This window comes from Misgurnus anguillicaudatus, chromosome 13 (genome assembly GCF_027580225.2).
Source record: "Misgurnus anguillicaudatus chromosome 13, ASM2758022v2, whole genome shotgun sequence".
In the NCBI taxonomy this organism is placed as follows: domain Eukaryota; kingdom Metazoa; phylum Chordata; class Actinopteri; order Cypriniformes; family Cobitidae; genus Misgurnus; species Misgurnus anguillicaudatus.
The window spans coordinates 7752444-7771616 of NC_073349.2; the positions used below are offsets into that span (position 1 = coordinate 7752444).

Here is a 19173-nt window from a genome sequence, read left to right on the forward strand (position 1 = left end):
CCAGTTTATTTCTTTAATTCAAATTATTGGCAGTGGCGGAACAGAAATGAGACACACTCGCCTTAAACAATAACAAAACAAACCCCTTGTCTTGCTTTGTAAAACACTTATTATAACAAATATAAAATAATTGATTTGTTTGTTTTAAGCTCTTTCAGATACTTCCCTAAACCTGGTCACTGAATTGAGTGACATCATCGCTGGAAATATCCTGACACTGAATTGTGAGGTTTTAGATGATAAAACATGGAACTACACCTGGTTTGAGAACAATCAGGAGCTGAATGAATCTTCAAGTACATTAAAGGTCAAATCAACCGAAGAAACTATTAAAAATGAATTTAAATGCAGAGGGAAAAGGACAGAACGACCGCTGTACTCCTATTGGAGTGAGGGGTTCATGGCAAATAATATTTGTAAGTAATATTTGCACTATATTATTATACTGTCATACATTTACATATCATAACACAGTTTGTGCAACCCATTCTCATGATGTGTGTATAGCACGCAGTGTGAAAAGTTGTGCAATGCATTTTGCGTGCATGTGATATCTTTCCGTTCAATCAATAGGGCGCTTCTTTTCCTGTAAGTTTATTTATTGGTTTCTCATTTTGTGTGCTAAATTCATGTGTGCTAGTCTGACAATCACTACTAACAGCAATAAATAAGTTTTAAGGTGAGTTCGACTTTATGCGGCACAGCAAGAACTGCAGGCAGATGACATTAAATTAGGGCTGTGCAAGAAATCGCCTTCCGTGATTAGAAGTAAATTGCCATCAGCTGCTTTCAGATTAAGCGGCATTTACTACACAGAGCCGTAGTTCACAGAGAAGCTAGGCAAAATCGCATAGATTATCGGAATTGATTTTCCTCGATTTTGAACACGATTTTGCCTAGCTTCTCTGTGAACTACGGCTATGTGTAGTAAATGCCGCTCCATCTGAAAGCAGCTGATGATGATTTACAGAAACGGCTTTACTGATCAATGACATTTCAGGACAGATCAAACTTGAGTCCTGCTGGCTCTGTTTAGACACTTTGAATGCGTGTGCATGATAGCATCGCATGGGGAGCTGACTATCAAAAAGTCAAGTTGATAAAGTTTGTATTTAAAGTCAAACAGCAAACAAAACTGGCATTATCAATTTAATTATTCTGCTTAGTAGTTTGTCTGTTTAACTTCCAGTAGCAACTGATTTCTATGGATACAGTTGAAAGAAAAAGTATGTGAACCCTTTTGGCTTACTTAGATTTTTTCATAAACTGGTCACAAAATGTGCTCTGATCCCCATCCAAGTCACAACAACAGAGAAACACAGTCCGCCCAAACCAACACCGCACAAACACTACACGTTTTCATGTTCTTATTGAACACAACATGTAAACATCCATAGTGCAGGGTGGAAAAAGTATGTGAAACCCTAGGCTAATGACTTCTCCAAGAGCTAATTGGAGCCAGGAGTCAGCCAACCTGGGGTCCAATCAATGTGATGAGATTGGATGTGTTGATTAAAGCTGCCCTGTCCAATAAAAAACACACACCAGTTTTGAGTTTGCTGTTCTGAAGAAGCATTGTCTGATGTGAACCATGCCTCGCACAAAAGAGCTCTCAGAACTTACATTAAGCTGGAAAGGGCTACAAAAGTATAGACAGATTGTCTACAAATGGAGAAAGTTCAGCACTGTTGCTACACTCCCTAGGCGCGGTCGTCCTGTAAAGATGACTGCAAGAGCGCAGCGCAGAATGCTCAATGAGGTGAAGAAGAATCCTAGAGTGTCATCTAAAGACTTACAGAAATCTCTGGCACATGCTAACATTTTTGTTGACAAATCTACAATAAGAAAAACATTAAACAAGAATGGACTTCATGGGAGCACACAACGGAGGAAGCCACTGCTGTCCAAAAAAAACATTGCAGCACGTTTGAAGTTTGCAAAAGAGCACCTGGATGTTCCATAGCACTACTGGCAAAACATTCTGTGGACAGATGAAACCAAAATTGAGTTGTTTGGAAAAAACACACAAAGCTATGTGTGGAGAACAAAAGGTGTGAATATATCCAGCACACCAACATCAAAACCTCATCACAACTGTGAAATATGGTGGAGGGGGCATCATGGTTTGGGGCTGCTTTGCTGCCTCAGGCCCGGGACGGATTACTGTCATCGATGGAAAAATGAATTCCAAAGTTTATCAAGACATTTTGCAGGAAAACTTAAGACCATCCGTCTGCCAACTGAAGCTTAACAGAGGATGGACGATGCAACAGGACAACGACCCAAAGCATAGAAGTAAATCAACAACAGAATGGCTTCAACAGAAGAAAATACGCATTCTGGAGTGGCCCAGTCCTGACCTCAACCCGATTGAGATGCTGTGGCATGACCTCAAGAGAGCGATTCACACCAGACATCCCAAGAATATTGCTGAGCTGAAACACTTTTGTAAAGAGGAATGGTCCAAAATTTCTCATGACCGTTGTGCAGGTCTGATCTGCAACTATAGGAAACGTTTGGTTGAGGTTATTGCTGCCAAAGGAGGGTCAACCAGTTATTAAACCCAAAGGTTCACATACTTTTTCCACCCTGCTCTATGAATATTTACATGTTGTGTTCAATAAAAACATGAAAACATATAATGCTTGTGCGGTATTAGTTTAAGCAGACTGTGTTTCTCTATTGTTGTGACTTAGATGAAGATCAAAACACATTTTATGACCAATTTATAAAGAAATCCAAGTAAGCCCAAAGGGTTCACATACTTTTTCTTTTAACTGTATTTAAGGTATATACAGTATAAGGTATTGCAATACATGAATATATCCATAGTCTAGAATAGATAACTTTATACTGTATATTGGTTCAGTAAGAGTGGAAATCCTCTTCATACCCAGCTAAAATTAATAAAAATCATAAAAGATACTGATGCTCATTTAATGAAATAACGTGTTGTCTTTTTAATTTGATGGTAAATGATAAAGAATGATTGACAGATTGATAAGCAGACATGCTATTTATGACTGGATGTAACTTTTGATACTTTGCGGTAAAGGCGGCTCGCATATTGACCCTGACCTATCAGTGTGGCTCTCATTAAAAAAATGACCAGTGGTTTAGGATTGAATTTTTAAAAAAAAGTTGTTATAACCCCAACCTCAAACCCAAGCGACAATGGTTTAAAAAAAAAAAACAAGAAAAGAGGAACCAATACATAAAATGACATGAAAAGATGCGTCATATTAAGTGAACTGGAAGGACTGAAGTATCATATGCACGCAAAATTGGAATCTGCCGTATGTATTGCACTACATTGAGAATGGGCTGATTTGTGTGTTATTTATGAATCAATATCTTCAAATAATTGACCGAGAGTATGACAGCATGGGCAACTGAGTAGACATTTATGATGATCTGGTGGATGAATCATCTTGACTATTTTTTTTATTTTATTTTTTTGGCTAAAAATTGCTTTAAAATTTTTTTTTTTTTTTTGAAATTGTACTGAATCAACACACTGTCCCATTTTAGCTGCTATCCCAGTTTACCTTAAAAAACTGTGTAATAATACTATAGAGTGAAACAATAAAACAAACAAACAAAAGAAATAAAACAAATAATCCATGATATAATATTAAGAAAACAAATGGAATAACGAATTTTTTTTTGTGAACTTTGTTTTTCTACAAAATTTCCTGTACCACTAAAATTGGCTTCACTTTATTGGCCAGTGCAGTAACTATTGTCCATTTCTGCCCCTCTTTGCAGTGTTCAAAAGAAAAATACTGCTGGCCATTTCAGGCTGTTTTGTCTGCTGTATTGTTATCTTGATCATTGGATGCATCGTACTGAAGGTCACTCGTAAACCAGGTACAAACAGAAATATATACATTATACATTGTGTGTGTATGTGTAATAGTTACATAATGACTATAGTTTAACAAAATTGCTATTTTTACTGTAGTAGTAAAATGTCTTGCATTAATACATTTTGAACTTGTCAAATGTCATTATTACTAATGAAACATTTATATTTTATCTTTAGAGAAGAAAGAGCCAGTTCGTGATAACTTGTTTATCTCACTAGCAGATTCCAAGAACCGTAAGTGTGTGTGTGTGTGTGTGTGTGTGTGTGTGTGTGTGTCCAGAAGTGAGCTAAATGATTTTGGGATTCCATTTGTAAAAACACTATCCACCTGTTTATAGAACGCGGAAGTAAGTGATGTGACGTATTTCCTTTCTAGTCTGAGACGTTCATTTCAATAGCCAGCCGGTAGAAAACAGTGTAGTGGGAGCACACATAAAACATGATTTAAACTGTTAATATACTACACCTGCCATGTATGAACCAGTGTGAGGATGAAATTAAGATGTGGCTTGATATATGAAGATATATTCAATCATTTCGTGTTGTTGATCGGAGGTTCAGTGCGCAAATATAAAAGCAGAGACATACCAGTATCTTTACAATGGGAAAGTCAGTTGAGTGTTTTTAACTTTTCAGGGTCTGGTTTAAAATGTCACAACTGTGATTTTACTGGTGTGAAGTTTTTTTAAACGCCAATTTTTAATGGACTTGTTTATGGCGACACGTCGAGCTTCTCGCAGTCCGACACAGTCAGCAGTATCTTTCTCATTCAACACATTGTAGTTATTTGAACAAACCATAATAAACATATTAAACTATTACATGTATTCAGTATTGTTTTCGTTTTATGAAATATTATTACATTGCTTCTTAAGCAGGTGGAGACATAAGCTTACTTTTTAAAGTATTTGCTTTTTCATTTAAAGCATAACAAAAGTACGCGCAAACACATTACGAACTGTTATAAACATTAACTAAGCAGATTATGTCGTATATATATTCTGTAATGTAATCTCATTTTTGTAATAATATATAGTAGCAGAATAAATCAGCATATTTTTTATCAGGATAATATTAGTTGTTTTTAAGCAATTATTGTATTTATTGTTTACTGGCAGTTTCTATGAAAGGTTTTACTGGATGGATTTGTAAAAAAATACAGATCATGAGGGCATGTGTGCCATATACACATTCAGTTCTTGTGCGTGGATTACGGTTAAAACTAATGTTTTGTAGAGATTTACTGCGTTTGTATTTGCTATTATGGCAACCCCTTAACGGCACAAATTATGTCGGTCTTCTTGGATTTCATAATAAACATAAAACAGCCAGTCAAAACGGCACACTTGTGTCCTTCGCAATAGACCACCATTAGCTTTAGTGGCTCACCGGAAGTCATAAACCGGAAAGCTCAAAGATGGCGGCTCCCACATTTATGTCAAGAAACAGGTGGATACTGTATATATAAATGTAATGTTTTTATTATATTTTTTATTTAATTTTAAAAATAGGGTCGGTTTCCCAGACAGGGATTAGGCTAGTTCTAGACTAAAATAAATGTAAGAGCTGTCCAAACTGAAAACAACTAAGCTGACATATCTTAAAATACATCAGTGCCCTTTGTTTTGCCTCAAAATGCTTTTAGTAATCTTTTTAGTAAGGCATGTTTGTTAAAACTAGTTATATTTCATAATTAAACGAAGGCCTAGTCCTGGCTTAAGATAATTCCTGTCCGAGAAACCACCCCTAAATGTTTTATTACAGTTTGCTTATTTATACTTTTGTGACCCTGCATGTGTAGCCCAGCTAAAGTAATATTTTGTGGTTAATTGTTAAGTCATCCTACATAATGTACAGAACATTCAGTCAAAATACAACCTCGATATCTTCAGTATGGACTGAATAATTTATGTCAAACATTGAAATCAATGCAAAATCACTAAGTAAATTTACTCATTACGCAAAAAAACTTTCATGCTCTTAATCTTATAATTACCCTGAAGTTCACATAAAGAGTCACATAAAACCATCTTTCTGTGTTTACACATTATATTTACTTTGTATGGGTGTTTGATTACAGAAGCTACTTCGCCCTTGATGGAGTACATTGACAGTAAACCATTAGAAAAAGGTACTTTCCTTTCACAAGATTTACTGATAACACAGTACATTTTAATACACAGTGATAAAGTAATGATCAAATCTTATACAACATGATTCTACAAATATAGTTTGTAGAAAAAGGTATAGTTCACCAAAAAAATTAAAATTCTGTCATCATTTACTCACTCTCATGTTGTTACAAACCTGTATTAATTTCTTTGTTCTGCTGAACACAAAGGAAGATATTTTGAGAAATGTTTATAACCAAACTATTTTGAACACCATTGACTTTTGTAGTAAGAGTTTCTCCTACTAAGTTAGTCAGTGGTGTTTCTGTTTCCTGTTGATTACAAATATCTTCCTTTGTGCTGAGCTGAACAAAGACATTGATACAGGTTTGTAGCAACATGAGGGTGAGTAAATGGAGACAGAATGATTATTTTCTATCCTTTTAAGCTTTTGAATTAATTTAATGTTGTCTATGATCTTTCAGAATCAGAGGAAAAAGAAGAACTGCAGCTGGATAGTATTTCAGTCACTCATGTTGATGGTGTGATAAAGGGTGAGTCAAAGACAAGATTATAATGATGTTTCAGAATGTCTTAAGCATTAATCCATTAATGTCAATTAAACATTTGCCTTTTTTAATATTTCAAAGGTGAAGATTCACCATCAGCAGAAACTAATGGCCTAACATCTTTTAAAGGTAAAATTTGATGGTATTTTTTGCCTAAGGATTTAAAATGTTATGCCTTGTGTCCAGTTTCTAGGGAGCTGCTCAAACCTGGTATTAATTAAGATGGGTTTCGGTCGATCGGACCACAAGTGGACAAGAGAGAGACATTCACAGCTGGTGTTTTAATCCGTCTCTTTTGTCCACTTTCGACCGCTTCTGCCCTGATTACTTTAAAGGTGATGGTCAGTGGGCGAGTCATTAAAAATGATGGGTTTAAATTGATGCACACTAATATTATATAAATACCGCAGCTTGTGTTGTTAGTAAACATGCAGCACAACATTTTGTACATATATGTAAGGGCTTTCTCAGATATTATTTGAATTGAAATTGATAAAATAAGCTCACGCAACTTTCAGTTTTATCAACAAAAGACTACAGAAAGTGATGTACACTATGTGTTCGTGCTAGAAGTCATTTTCTATGTTAAAACATTGTGCTCGATACATCACACATTAGATCAATAGGCGGAGAATAGGGTTTTTTTGGGGCTGCTTGAACGCATTCAACCACTTGCGCGTCCACAAAAGTAATTCAGTCAAATGTGTTTTCGACTACCTCTGAATGTGGTCAAAAGTGGATGAGCTCAAAATGTTTTAAACTTCATTTACACCTGTATTTAGCATTGTCCACTTGTGATCTGATCGACCAAAACACATCTTAATACCAGGTTTAAACAGCCTCTATGAGTATATGCCATTATTATAATGTCACTGTGTCTATTTTAAAGCAAGCTAAAGCATTTCGTCAACGATCAACATCAAGATGAAGTTTCTCTCTTTTTTAGTAAGGCAGCTAAAGTAGCACGTGCATTTTTAATAAGACTGATATTTGTATTATAGCAAAGCACTTTGTCTAAGAGCAATTGCACTACAAGTGCTGAAAAATGCTTATGTTTCAGACATTTTAATATTAACTGCAGTGTTAAACTGTAAATATGTGAGATTAGGAACAGTATGCTGGCGGTGATTGTACAGTAAAGATGAATAATGGACTTGTGTTATGCTAAGCAGTAAACATCTACTGTAGTCTAGAATGATTGTAATACATCTACCGGATTGTAATTTATTTAGAAATTAAGCAAAAGCTTTTAAATGTTTCTGCTGTTTTAAGTGCTATTTCACCACTTCTGAATGTTAAATTTGTAAAATAAAAGTTCACTTAATCCATTATATAAATTTTATCTGGTTGTGTTTAAAACCATATACCACCACACAACTTTATTACTGCAGTATGTGCACTCTGCATAGTTTATGTACTTTTAGTATTTCTAGAGAACATATTGCATTTGCCAGAAAGGTTGGTATATATCAATTTAGTACAGCGTAAAAAGTTTGGGGTCTAGTTTAAACACTGGTACAGAATATACTGCCCAATACTGAGTTACATTTAAATCTATACATGCCCAGCACCCCATCCTTTGTTTTCCCCACAGCACAACTGTGCTTATTGCTAGTGAGTTTATTTTGTAAACAAATATTAATGACATTTTGTTAAATATAGACTCTGTGTGTGTAAATGTATCATCTGTACTATCCCTTCGTGTGACACTGTTTAAAAAAATATGTAAATACTGTGTGATTTATGGTTTGAAAAATGAAATGTAAGAATATGCTGCCTAAAATTGTAAAGACTTCTTTTTTTATTGTTATTTTTTAATTTAGCATTTTTAAACTTTTTTACTTTTATATTTAAAAAACTGGTGGAGCCACGGATTGTTCATGGGGTGGCTAGGCAAGGGTGGCACAAAAATATAATTATACAAACTAACAATACTTTTCAAAAGTATTATAAGTGCCCAAAAACAATGATGTATAATGAACTATTTCTACAGTAACATTTTGCAAAAAAAAATAAAAATATGAAATGAATTGCTGATGACACCGCCTCCATGTCCAACTGGTTTGAAAAAAACATGATATCTTGCATCTCTGTATTTAAATTTATGTGTGAATGTTTCCAAACACCTTGACAGTACAATCTCTATAGGAAATATGAAGTATACTGTATGTCTTTATGAAAACTTAAAATGGATGAAAACATTTGAAAGGAAACTATATAACCAGTTATATAACTTTTATGCTGTTACCTCTTGCATATCATCTCTGTAAACATGGTGCCATCTAGTGAACGTTTATGAATTACAGGTATGACCAAAATGTTAGGAAAAATAAGCAAATAAAAATAAGTAAATAAAAGGGAACAAACAGGGGTCAGTTACCCTCTAACATTTGCTTATCATATATATTTTAAAGTTTAATATAATTTATTTTAAAGTTTAGAAGTCTTAGCCATTATTTACACTGCAAGAAAAAAATCCACAGGGTCATAAATTTTAGAATATTTTTACTAAAATGTTTTGCGTAATATGCATGTACAATAACCTAAATGAATATGTATATTTGTTTTGAAATGTAATTTTTAAAAATATGCCTGTTAAATGTTTGATACAGTTTGTATTTGTAAACACAAATAATCTCAGTTAATTTATGACTTCGTATTTTTTGCAAAACCCTTTAAAAATATTAGGCACTTGGTTTCCTTATATTTTCTATAATATTCTGGTGAACACTAATGTAAAGTTAACTAAATGAGTTTAAAGTCACCCTCAACTCTTGGTACAGTTTATATAGTATATATTTCAAGTATAAAACTGAATAATTCTTGCAGTATAAAACCCATTGTTCTGTTGTAGATTTGCTAGTGTGCTAGGGATCATTGTCCTCGCATGATGACCAAATTTCAGCCAAGCTTTAGCTGTTGGACAGATGGCCTCACATTTGTCTCTACTACTTTGTATAGTTCATGGTCAATGGCTGTGGCCAAAAATCACCCCATAGGCTGATCTAGTGCACTCTTTGAGAGAACAGCTATTTGTAATGATGTTTAAAATCATAGTGGATTTTATAAAATGCACGATGCACCACAACAATCAGTAGCTTATACAGCCGATACGTCACTATAATTTCCGCGTCTTGACACAAGATGGCGCCAGCAGGCCTTGCAGTTTGGCCACTGTCTGATTTCAGTGTGTCATGTTGATGTAATTATAGTGAGTGCAGGAAATGGGGACTGATCAAACATACCATTGTTAAGATTATTCAAAACTGAAAATCTATAAGCCGGTGATAATGAACCCTTATTAATAACTGCATTTCATTAAATGTCATGTACTGTATAAGCACATTTAAAATGAGGGGGTGCTGAAGTTAATGAGTTTAATCTCCACATTTATTGAAGAAAGACCTCCTGGGAAAAGCAAAGGTTGTTGCTGAAATAATATAATGCCACCTGGCTTCCTCAGTTTATTCTTCTCATTATTCAGAATTTTTCAGATATTGCGGAGCTCAGCTATTTTTGTGTGTGAGGATTGAAGGGAGAGAGGAGTCTGGGTAGGCCCAATAAATTGTTTCCATCCAATTAAAGGCCAGAGTATTCATGATTTTAAAGCAGCTTTGCCATTCTGAGTACACTACTAATAGTAAAATACTTTATGAGTGAATGTACTGTATGTTTTCTCTTCCTTTTTGTTGGCTTATCTTTTGTGAATATCTTTATTCATGCTTGGATGCATTTGAAGCAAGAGCTTTTTTAGGCATTATACAGTAGTGTTTCTCTAAAGCTTTTCCCTTAACACCTCATTAACTTTCTCTTCGGGAGAGCGCACACATGGTAAGTGAAGGTTTTGCAATATGTTTGCATAGGTAAATGTTTGTAAATCATTCAAAAGGAAAGTGATAAAGCAAAATATCTACAGTGATTGATGTTTATTTCTTTTTTAGTCTTAGGCCATCATGCCACCATTAGGGTTGTTGTTTTTGCAATGTTATAATTATTTATCAGTCTTTTTATTAGAATACAACCAGAAAGTACAGGAGATTAGTATCTAGTGGTATTAAACAGCATAAGTGTCAAGTTAGGGTAAACTCCCTTCCACTTGAGCAATAGCAGGAAACTGCAGGATCTCTAAATTAAAACCTAATTTCTAATTCTAATCGAATGACTTCAGGACTTCAGTCTAATGCCTGAAGAAGACATTTAGTTCTATAAATTGTTTTGTTATTCCTGTATTTTCTGTTTGTATCTTAAAGGGGGGGTTCAATGGTATTTCACGCATTCTGACTTAACACAGTTATAGAGTTATAAGTAATAACAAAGAGTTTCCTCATGCTAAACGTAGGCAAAGTGTCAAAAAAGCAGTTGGGCGTGTTACAGAGTATTTCTGTGCCGAATGCACTTCACCAGGGTTCGTACAAGTTTCTGAAAGTTTTTTTCGATTACAGGTCCAACTGACGCTTCAGGGGTTTTCTATACGCATCACTTCTTTATATGGGCACTTCCCCCGGAAAACCCCGCCCACCCGTCATTCAGCGGGAGACACTACAACTTGCAAACATCACATCATCACGCGACAGCTTTGTTTAATTTCAAAAGTCAACAATGGCACAAAAGAAGAAGTGTGTTTTTGGATGTAAGAAGAAGAAAGCCAGCCTTATGGAAACAATGGATATAGTTTATTGTCCGGGGTAGCAGCGGAGTGTTTGATGCACTGGATTTTCCCAACCGGGTCACGAGTTGCATGCGGTAAGTAAGACTTCTGTCTTATGTTGGAAATAGGCACGTGCATATTATATAAATGACACAAACATGTAGTGAATCATAAGTTAAAACAGTATTGTATAGCGTATAGTGTTGCATGACTCGTACTCGCTCCACCCGCGGTAGTAACTCCTCCTTATTCATTTATTCGTACTATATTGGAAATAATCTGTAAAGCTAATCTTTCTTTTATAAATCTGATTAAACTAAAGACTCTTCGGAGATATAAAGGATGTCATACTATAGCTACTCCAGATTAACATCAGAAATGCAGACACAGCATGCAGAATGCAGAAACGTGAGCTTTAATAAAAAAAAGAGTGACAAATAAATATAGATGGACATTAAAACTTTGCGGGATTGCCAAAAGTTTGCTTAACACTTTTGCACAGTACTGTATATACATGGAAAATCAAAAGATATATGACAGTATTTACAAGGCCAATTTCTTTTTGTGACAGTGTTGTTTGAACTATAGTCTATAGAGTATAGTGAAAAAAAGTATTAATAGTAGCATTTATGTTCTGAATGTTTATTATTGTAGGAGGTTCTGACACAGTATTTAAACAATACAGTTTTTATGAGAAAATTATTTTTTGATCTTTATGTTTTTGTTTCCCGGACAAAGATTAAGACTAGTCCTACTAAAATAAATGTAAGATCTGTACAAACTGCACTGTAAAAAAATACTTTGCTGCCTTAAAATTTTTTGTTGAATCAACTCAGATTTACAAGTCAACACAGATGAGTTGTCACAACTTATAAAATATAGTTGAAAAAAGTCAACTTAATTTTATAAGTTATAACAACTCACCTGTAGTTATAACAACTCATCTCTAGTCAAGATAAATAATAGTAAGTTGAAATGACTTGTAAATCCGAGTTGATTCAACAAAAAATGTTAAGGCAGCAAAGTATTTTTTACAGTGTAAAAAACAACAACTTGCACTGACATATCTTAAAATACATCAGTGCCCTTTGTTTTGCCTCAAAATGCACACAAGTAATGTTTTTAGTAAGGCATGTTTGTTAAAACTAGTTATATTTCATAATTAAACTAGGTCCTAGTACTGGTTTAAGCTAATCCCCGTCCAGGAAACCGCCCCAAAATTATATACTATCTTTAGGCTTATGTAATATATCATAATTGCGTAATAAGGTAATTATGAAAAACACTTTAAACCTTTAAATTTAGTTTGTTGTTTGTTAGCAACTGTTTGTTAGTTAACTAACGTTACATAATCCCCTTATTTTACATGAACAAACAACAATCACAATTATAAGCACAACTATTAATTACCTTAGTTTACATGAACAAACAATAAACACATTGGGCTCTATCATACACCCAGCGCAATGCGCGACGCAATTGTCTTTTGCTAGTTTCCACCCTGCGCAATTATAATTTTCAAGTTTAGCGCCACGTTGTTTAAATAGCAAATGCAATTGCGCCCACTTTTGTGCCCATGGGCGTTCTGGTCTGAAAACGAGGTGTGTTCATAAACGGGACAACAACGCAGGTTTAATTATCACATACATGAATGCACAGCAGCACAAAAACGCTTTTAACGCTTATATTAACATGAAAGATTAAAGGATTGAATGTAAAAGATTATTATTGAGTCTCTTGGACATAAATGAGGACTAATTATGAGACGTTAGAAGGCGTAAAGTGCTGCTTCACCTGTAGCTTGGTAAGTAAATAAATGCTTTGCTTTAAACAAATGCATCTATTTTTAAATGCTACCTTACGGATTTATGTAGGATCAATATATTTACAGCAATTAAAAGCCTGCTATTTGTACTTCTATGACTGAAAGAAACGTCTTTTAAAGGTTTTAATCCAAAAAATTTAAAATACAATAAAAATGAAAAACACATTTTTTAATATCAATCTTAAACCGGTAGTCTTCTTCCTCAGTTTTTCAGTTTACAAAGTCCTTTTATTGCACATTACGCCCAAAACACACCCATTACTAATTAGGGAAATATGAACAACCCTTTTCGACCGTGCACTCGGCGCACAAACCATTTTTCTCGTTGTTAAATTAGCAAAAGTGGCATCGGACACGCCCATTTAGACCGTGCGCTTTAGACAATGCGCTTAGATTGTTAAAGTAGAGCCCATTAAATTACATTATACAATACAATTACACAATACAAAGATTACAGTTGCATAAACAAACTACAAAGTACATTGTCTTGTTTGTGGTGTATGAGTCATGTATAACGAAATCAATGTAACAGATCAATGTCAAGAACACCAAAATGAAAATATTTGAATAAAAAATGTTGATATCCTTCTCACTGAAAGAATACAGTCATCAACATTTTTTGATCTACATTTAAAATATATATTTTTTTAGGCCAATAGAGGGTGCCAGTTTGTACTAAAAATGTCAGAAAAATAAACAATGACCAGTTTTCCTGTTTAATTTTCATTTAAAAATTGCGTCTCAAACCATTTATTTTGTTAAGGACTATTTTTCCTGGGAAGTTCTTAAATAGATTTCTAGAGCTAATAAATTTCTGTCTGAAATTATCGTTTTTAATGTACTTAATGATACTATAAAGTATTACTATATCAATAATAATTCTAATTTGTATTAATACTGTTGAGTTTTTTTTTTTTTTAAGTTTGATCTTATTACAGAATTATGTAACCCCACATCCAAGTGGATGGTAAATCTGTTACAGAAGCAGGTGAGAACTACATTCTCGATGGCCCTGACAAACTAATGAATCTTGAGACAGCAGTGGTTGACAATTTAAGTAGCTACAAGGAGAAGCATGAATGCATTTAAACTTGTACATAGTTTTATTTGTTTGTAGTGTGTATATATGAGTACTGTACAAGAGAAGGGAACAAGTATACTGAGTCTGAGACTATATGTAGGGCAGAAGAGTGAGGGAGGAGCGTGTATTGGAGAAAAAGAATAGTACAGGAACATAAAAGGCAGAGGGCACTGTGGGTGAGTATGAGAGAGAGAGAGAGAGAGAGAGAGAGAGAGAGAGAGAGAGAGAGAGAGAGAGAGAGAGAGAGAGAGAGAGAGAGAGAGATGATCGTGTGGGTGTGCTGAAAGCTTCAAGCACTGCAGTATGTTGCAGTACCCAGCCCCCACTGACATTACAGAGCAATACACTCTCAAATATTATTCTTTAGGTTTTTTTTACTTATGCTAATGTTTATACATTTAATCTGACCCATGTGGTACATCAAAAAAGTCCTTTAAATTATTTTTATCCTTGTGAGTCAGTTTATCACTCAAACTGATGAGGTGCCACAGCAGGTCCTTCTGCAAGTGATGATGTCCCCTGTCAAAGCCCCCCTCCTCTCGCTCTCTTTCTATCTCTCTCTCTCTCTCTCTCTCTACTTCTCTCTTTCTTTCTCTTTCTGTGTTTTCTGTGAATTCACAGATTCTGAAGGTTATGTGTGGTCCAAATTGCACAATCCACCTGACATTACAACAAAGAAGGGAGAGACATTTTCATGCTTTGACTAACAATACTCATTAATTGCTTTAGTAAACCTGCTAACATATTTGTGACCCAGAGGATTTAAACAATAAATACACTTTCTATTTATATGGTTCGTTTGGATAGGACAATATTTGGCCGAGATACAAAGATTTGAAAATCTTGAATCTGATAAAAAATCTAAATGTTGAGAAATACACATTTAAAGGTCAAAGTCCAAATGAAATCCCTACAAACGCATATAAGGGGGTTGTTATAGAGCTCTCTTCTGGCTTACCACTGTAAAGAAGAAGACTTAATGGGCTTTTACATAAAAAACAAACTTGAATGGAAAATTCCCAGAGCGTGTAGCAACGAGAGCAAGTTTGTAGGCGAGTTTCTGGCCAATTTTGTTCATGATTTTGCTGCATCCACTTGCAAAAATAAAGTTTTGATGAATTTATGATAGGAAATTTACTAAATATCTCCATGGGACATGCTCTTTACATAATAATGATTTTTGGCATAAAAGAAAATGTATTGTTGGATTGTTGGCTACAAATATACCTGTGCAGCTTTGGTGGTTTTGTGGTCCAGGGTCACATTATCCAAATGCACCTGAAATCCACTTATTGCATATAAAGTGTCTGCTAAATGCCAATGTAAGCATTTCTATATGAGATAAAAAAGTGCTTGGTGTAAGAGTATACTGTAAGTAAAAATTTGGGTTGGGACGAATTGCAGAAGTGCACATTTTTAAAGTTAGTGCAAAATAGCTATTTTAGAAGGTACATATAAAAAGAAAAGGATTTACAAATCGTCTAATTACGGAGATGTTCAGGTAAGCAAAACATTACTTGGGATCGTCAGTATTGTTGCACATTTGCTGTACTTTATCCAAAACTAACTCGACTAAATCAAATGAAACTCGCCAGGATATTTTCATGTTTTCTAAAGCAAATCTTATTTTAAAATCATGTATACTTACATTTTTTGATGTAGAAAAATTGATAAATGTACACTTTTTTGACAACATGTTCAGGCAAACTAATTTAAAGGCGGGGTGCATGATCTCTGAAAGCCAATGTTGACATTTGAAATCACCTAAACAAACACGCCCCTACCCCAATAGAATCTGGACTTTCTTTTGATAGACCCACCTCACACATACACAACCCTGACAACGGTGTCTGTTAGTAGACACGCCCCTTACTGCTGATTGGCTACAAGTGTGTTTAAATTGGCCCGACTCCCTTTTCCAAAGCGTTTTTCAGAAATCGTGCACTCCACCTCTAACTATGCTCTGGTGTGGGGTGGATTTCACCTAAAAATGAAATGTACTATGTTCTCATTATGCCTAAGATTCAAATCTGATACAAAATAAACAACTGGCTTCTTCCATTTATTTGTATTGATGAATGATGCTGTTTTCTCAGCAAAGATTTTCAGAATTGAGCTAAAGTATAACTGTTACTTAAATGTTACTTAAATCCAGACTTTGAAGTACCAATATGCACCTAAAAAAGGACTTTTTGAAAAGGTACCGCCCATGTGACAACTTTTATACCTTTTATTCTTGTCTCTTGTTGGCAAGCACTATTTGCACCAGCTCTGCTCACCAATATGTACGTTTACATGCAAACAAATAATCGGTTTGTAACCGCATTGATGGTTCAATCATATTGAAAAGCCTTCATGTAAACACCATAATCAATACGATTGAGGTCAATCGGATGCAAATTTGGATTGTATTAAAGGTCTCACATAATCCTTGTCACAGAAACATGCAATAGCAAGGCAATAGCAACACGCATTATTAAGGTATTGGGGTCACGCGCTGTACATTCTGTGTACTTTCATAACATTAGGCTACTTAAAGCAATAAAATAACGTTGTGCCTTTTGAAAATTGTGTTTTCATTGCTTATATCTGAAAACTTAAAGCATGAACTGCTGGGTGGTGTTGCCAAGTTCTCAGCTTTTTTCAAGTTCATATGGGCTACTGATTAAACTGTCTCCATGGGTTGTTGTTTTTTTTTTCCTGTGGGTTAAAGATGAAGGGATTTTGTTCATTATTTATTGGTATTTGGGCTGTGAATAGTCACTGGAATGCTTTTGGACTAGTTTTGAATGTTCATTGGGATGGTTTTGATACGTTAAGCTAGCAACTCTGGCTGTGCGCTTGCGCAGATGTTTGGTTCGAATTATATAGAATGTACATGTAAACGAACATTTTAATCAATTGCAATGTTTAAGGTGTATGTAAATTGTATTGTCGTAACTTTCAATCGTATTAAATTCTGTCGGATTTACAAAATTTTGTGCATGTAAACATAGCCAATGTCTGTTTGGACCACCAAGGTTTAAAAAAGACACACTGCTTTAAAATTAACTGCTTCAGTGGTGCAGGCTTCTGCATCTGGCTTTTGACACAATGTCCCTGGTTTGAATCCGACTTTTCCTAACCTCGCTTTTTTCCTTTTACATATCACACAGAAAATGCATTTATATTTAATAAATATAAAGAATATGTTTGAATAGTGAAAATGAGTGTTTATTAAGAATATTTATATATTTATAATATTTATTGGGTAGGGTAAGGGGTCAGTGTAGGCAGGGCTTTTTATTCACCCAATAATGCTGCATCCATTTAATAACTTTAATAAATAAATTAATTTACACTCTGTAATTAATGCATCCTTTTAATCTACAAAAATGCTGAGGTGGAAATAGTATCTAGCAGTACATAATTATATTTAGCAGTATATTTTCACCTACTGTAAATAACATATCGCTAATAAAATGCTGATATTGTCACTTAGTGTAAATAGCTGCTGCCATCCTCAGCACCGGTCAACCACAGTCCCTGTACACCACAGAAACCACTAAATCAGATTAGATCTGATATTTTTCAACCAGCTCTTGCTGTGTTTACACGCAGTTGGCTTTTGTTGTAATTTAGCAGACACTGAAATAGTCACAATACATGTAGAAATGATGATTAAAGGAGTGATAAACTGGAGTGATTTTCTATTTGTTTTGCTGCTGTAATGTAGTTACACATTTTGAAAAGGTTTTCTGACCATTACCTGTGTTTCACATTTGTACTTACACGTGCTATTCAAAGGGGTTGTTACATGTGTGTAGTTACACAAATTAAAGTGGTAGATGATATGCACAAATGTGTACTTTCACTGTGGTTATGCACAATATACACATCTGGTCACCACACTGTAAAACCTGATAAGTTAACTCAATTCAAACCATTTGAGGAAACCGATTGCCTCAAACCATTTAAAGCATGTGCATATGACTCAATATAATATTTACAGTACTCATATGTATGTGTTTTAAAACTTAAATAGTTTAAGGCAATCGCTTTCCTCAAATGGTTTGAGTTGAGTTAACTTATCAGTTTTTTATGTACTGTACTGTAATTTCACAGGTATTATTTGTTAAAGGTGCAAAAGAGGATGTTTGTTTTATACATTTTTGCAATATTACTTGAAACTGTCTTTACTAACTGATAAAAGACTATTTATTAGGTGCATTGAAAGTAATAATATTAATATACGTCATCTGTGCACAAGGTGGGGCCTTAAAAACATCAACCAATCGTTCACGCAATCATCGCAATCATCATTGGCCCTCTGGCTTGTCAATCACTGCCCTTACGATCCTTATGAGATACGTGGGCGCTCCAGTAACTTTACACAGGTGACGCATGCGCATAGCGCATGAAACTCCGTCTTAAGTTTCGGTTTTTCATTGTCGACCCTGCTTTCCTCCTCGAATTTGCACCATGGTAGAGAAGAAACGCGAAAGAGACTTTTTTTTTGAAGTAGCTGAGAAGAGGAGAAAATTGTCAAAAGAACGTAATGTAACCAGTGTCGATCTTGGAGAAACCTTTCAACGCTGGAGAGCAATGAAGGAACAGAGAGGTGTCAAGACAGATGCGCAGTTCGCAAAAATTCTTCTCGACAGGTAACAGTGATTATTCTTTCTTTGTGGAATAATTATTGTTGTACTGTTATTCAGGTATATTGACGTTTTTCTGTAGTTGTAAGGCAGTGACCAGTCTGCTACATGCTAGTTGAAATAAGAGTAGCATCGACTGATCTAACTTTACGTCTTATGTGTTTATTATCATATCATTTCACATAATGAATCCACTGACGCGACACAGCATATGCCGGTGGTAAACAAACACTCTTGTTCAAATACTCGTGCACGAGTTTTGGAAAAACTCTGGTAACGGTCTTTGGATTCTCAACTCCTCCTGACAATGTTTTCTTTCATTTTTCCTATGTAGTGTTTACTGTATAGTTTAATGTATTAATTCAACAAAGAATCTAAGAATTATTTAATTTAAATTATTTAAGTCCCTGTCACAATAAGTTCTGAGCAATATT

General features: G+C 34.7%; 1 protein-coding gene across 2 annotated transcripts in view; it reads left to right on the top strand.

The window, feature by feature from the left end:
- Positions 1 to 7885, top strand: part of LOC129431237 (hemicentin-1) — a 35242-nt gene extending 27357 nt beyond the window's left edge. For both annotated transcript variants that reach the window (XM_073874940.1, XM_073874941.1), the window contains 7 exons: positions 150 to 416; positions 3769 to 3870; positions 4046 to 4102; positions 5949 to 5999; positions 6465 to 6533; positions 6630 to 6677; positions 7438 to 7885. In XM_073874940.1, the coding sequence (XP_073731041.1) occupies positions 150 to 416; positions 3769 to 3870; positions 4046 to 4102; positions 5949 to 5999; positions 6465 to 6533; positions 6630 to 6677; positions 7438 to 7445 (602 nt within the window). In that variant the 3' untranslated portion in view covers positions 7446 to 7885. The remainder of the gene's footprint in view (positions 1 to 149; positions 417 to 3768; positions 3871 to 4045; positions 4103 to 5948; positions 6000 to 6464; positions 6534 to 6629; positions 6678 to 7437) is intronic.
- The last annotated feature ends 11288 nt before the right edge of the window (positions 7886 to 19173 follow it).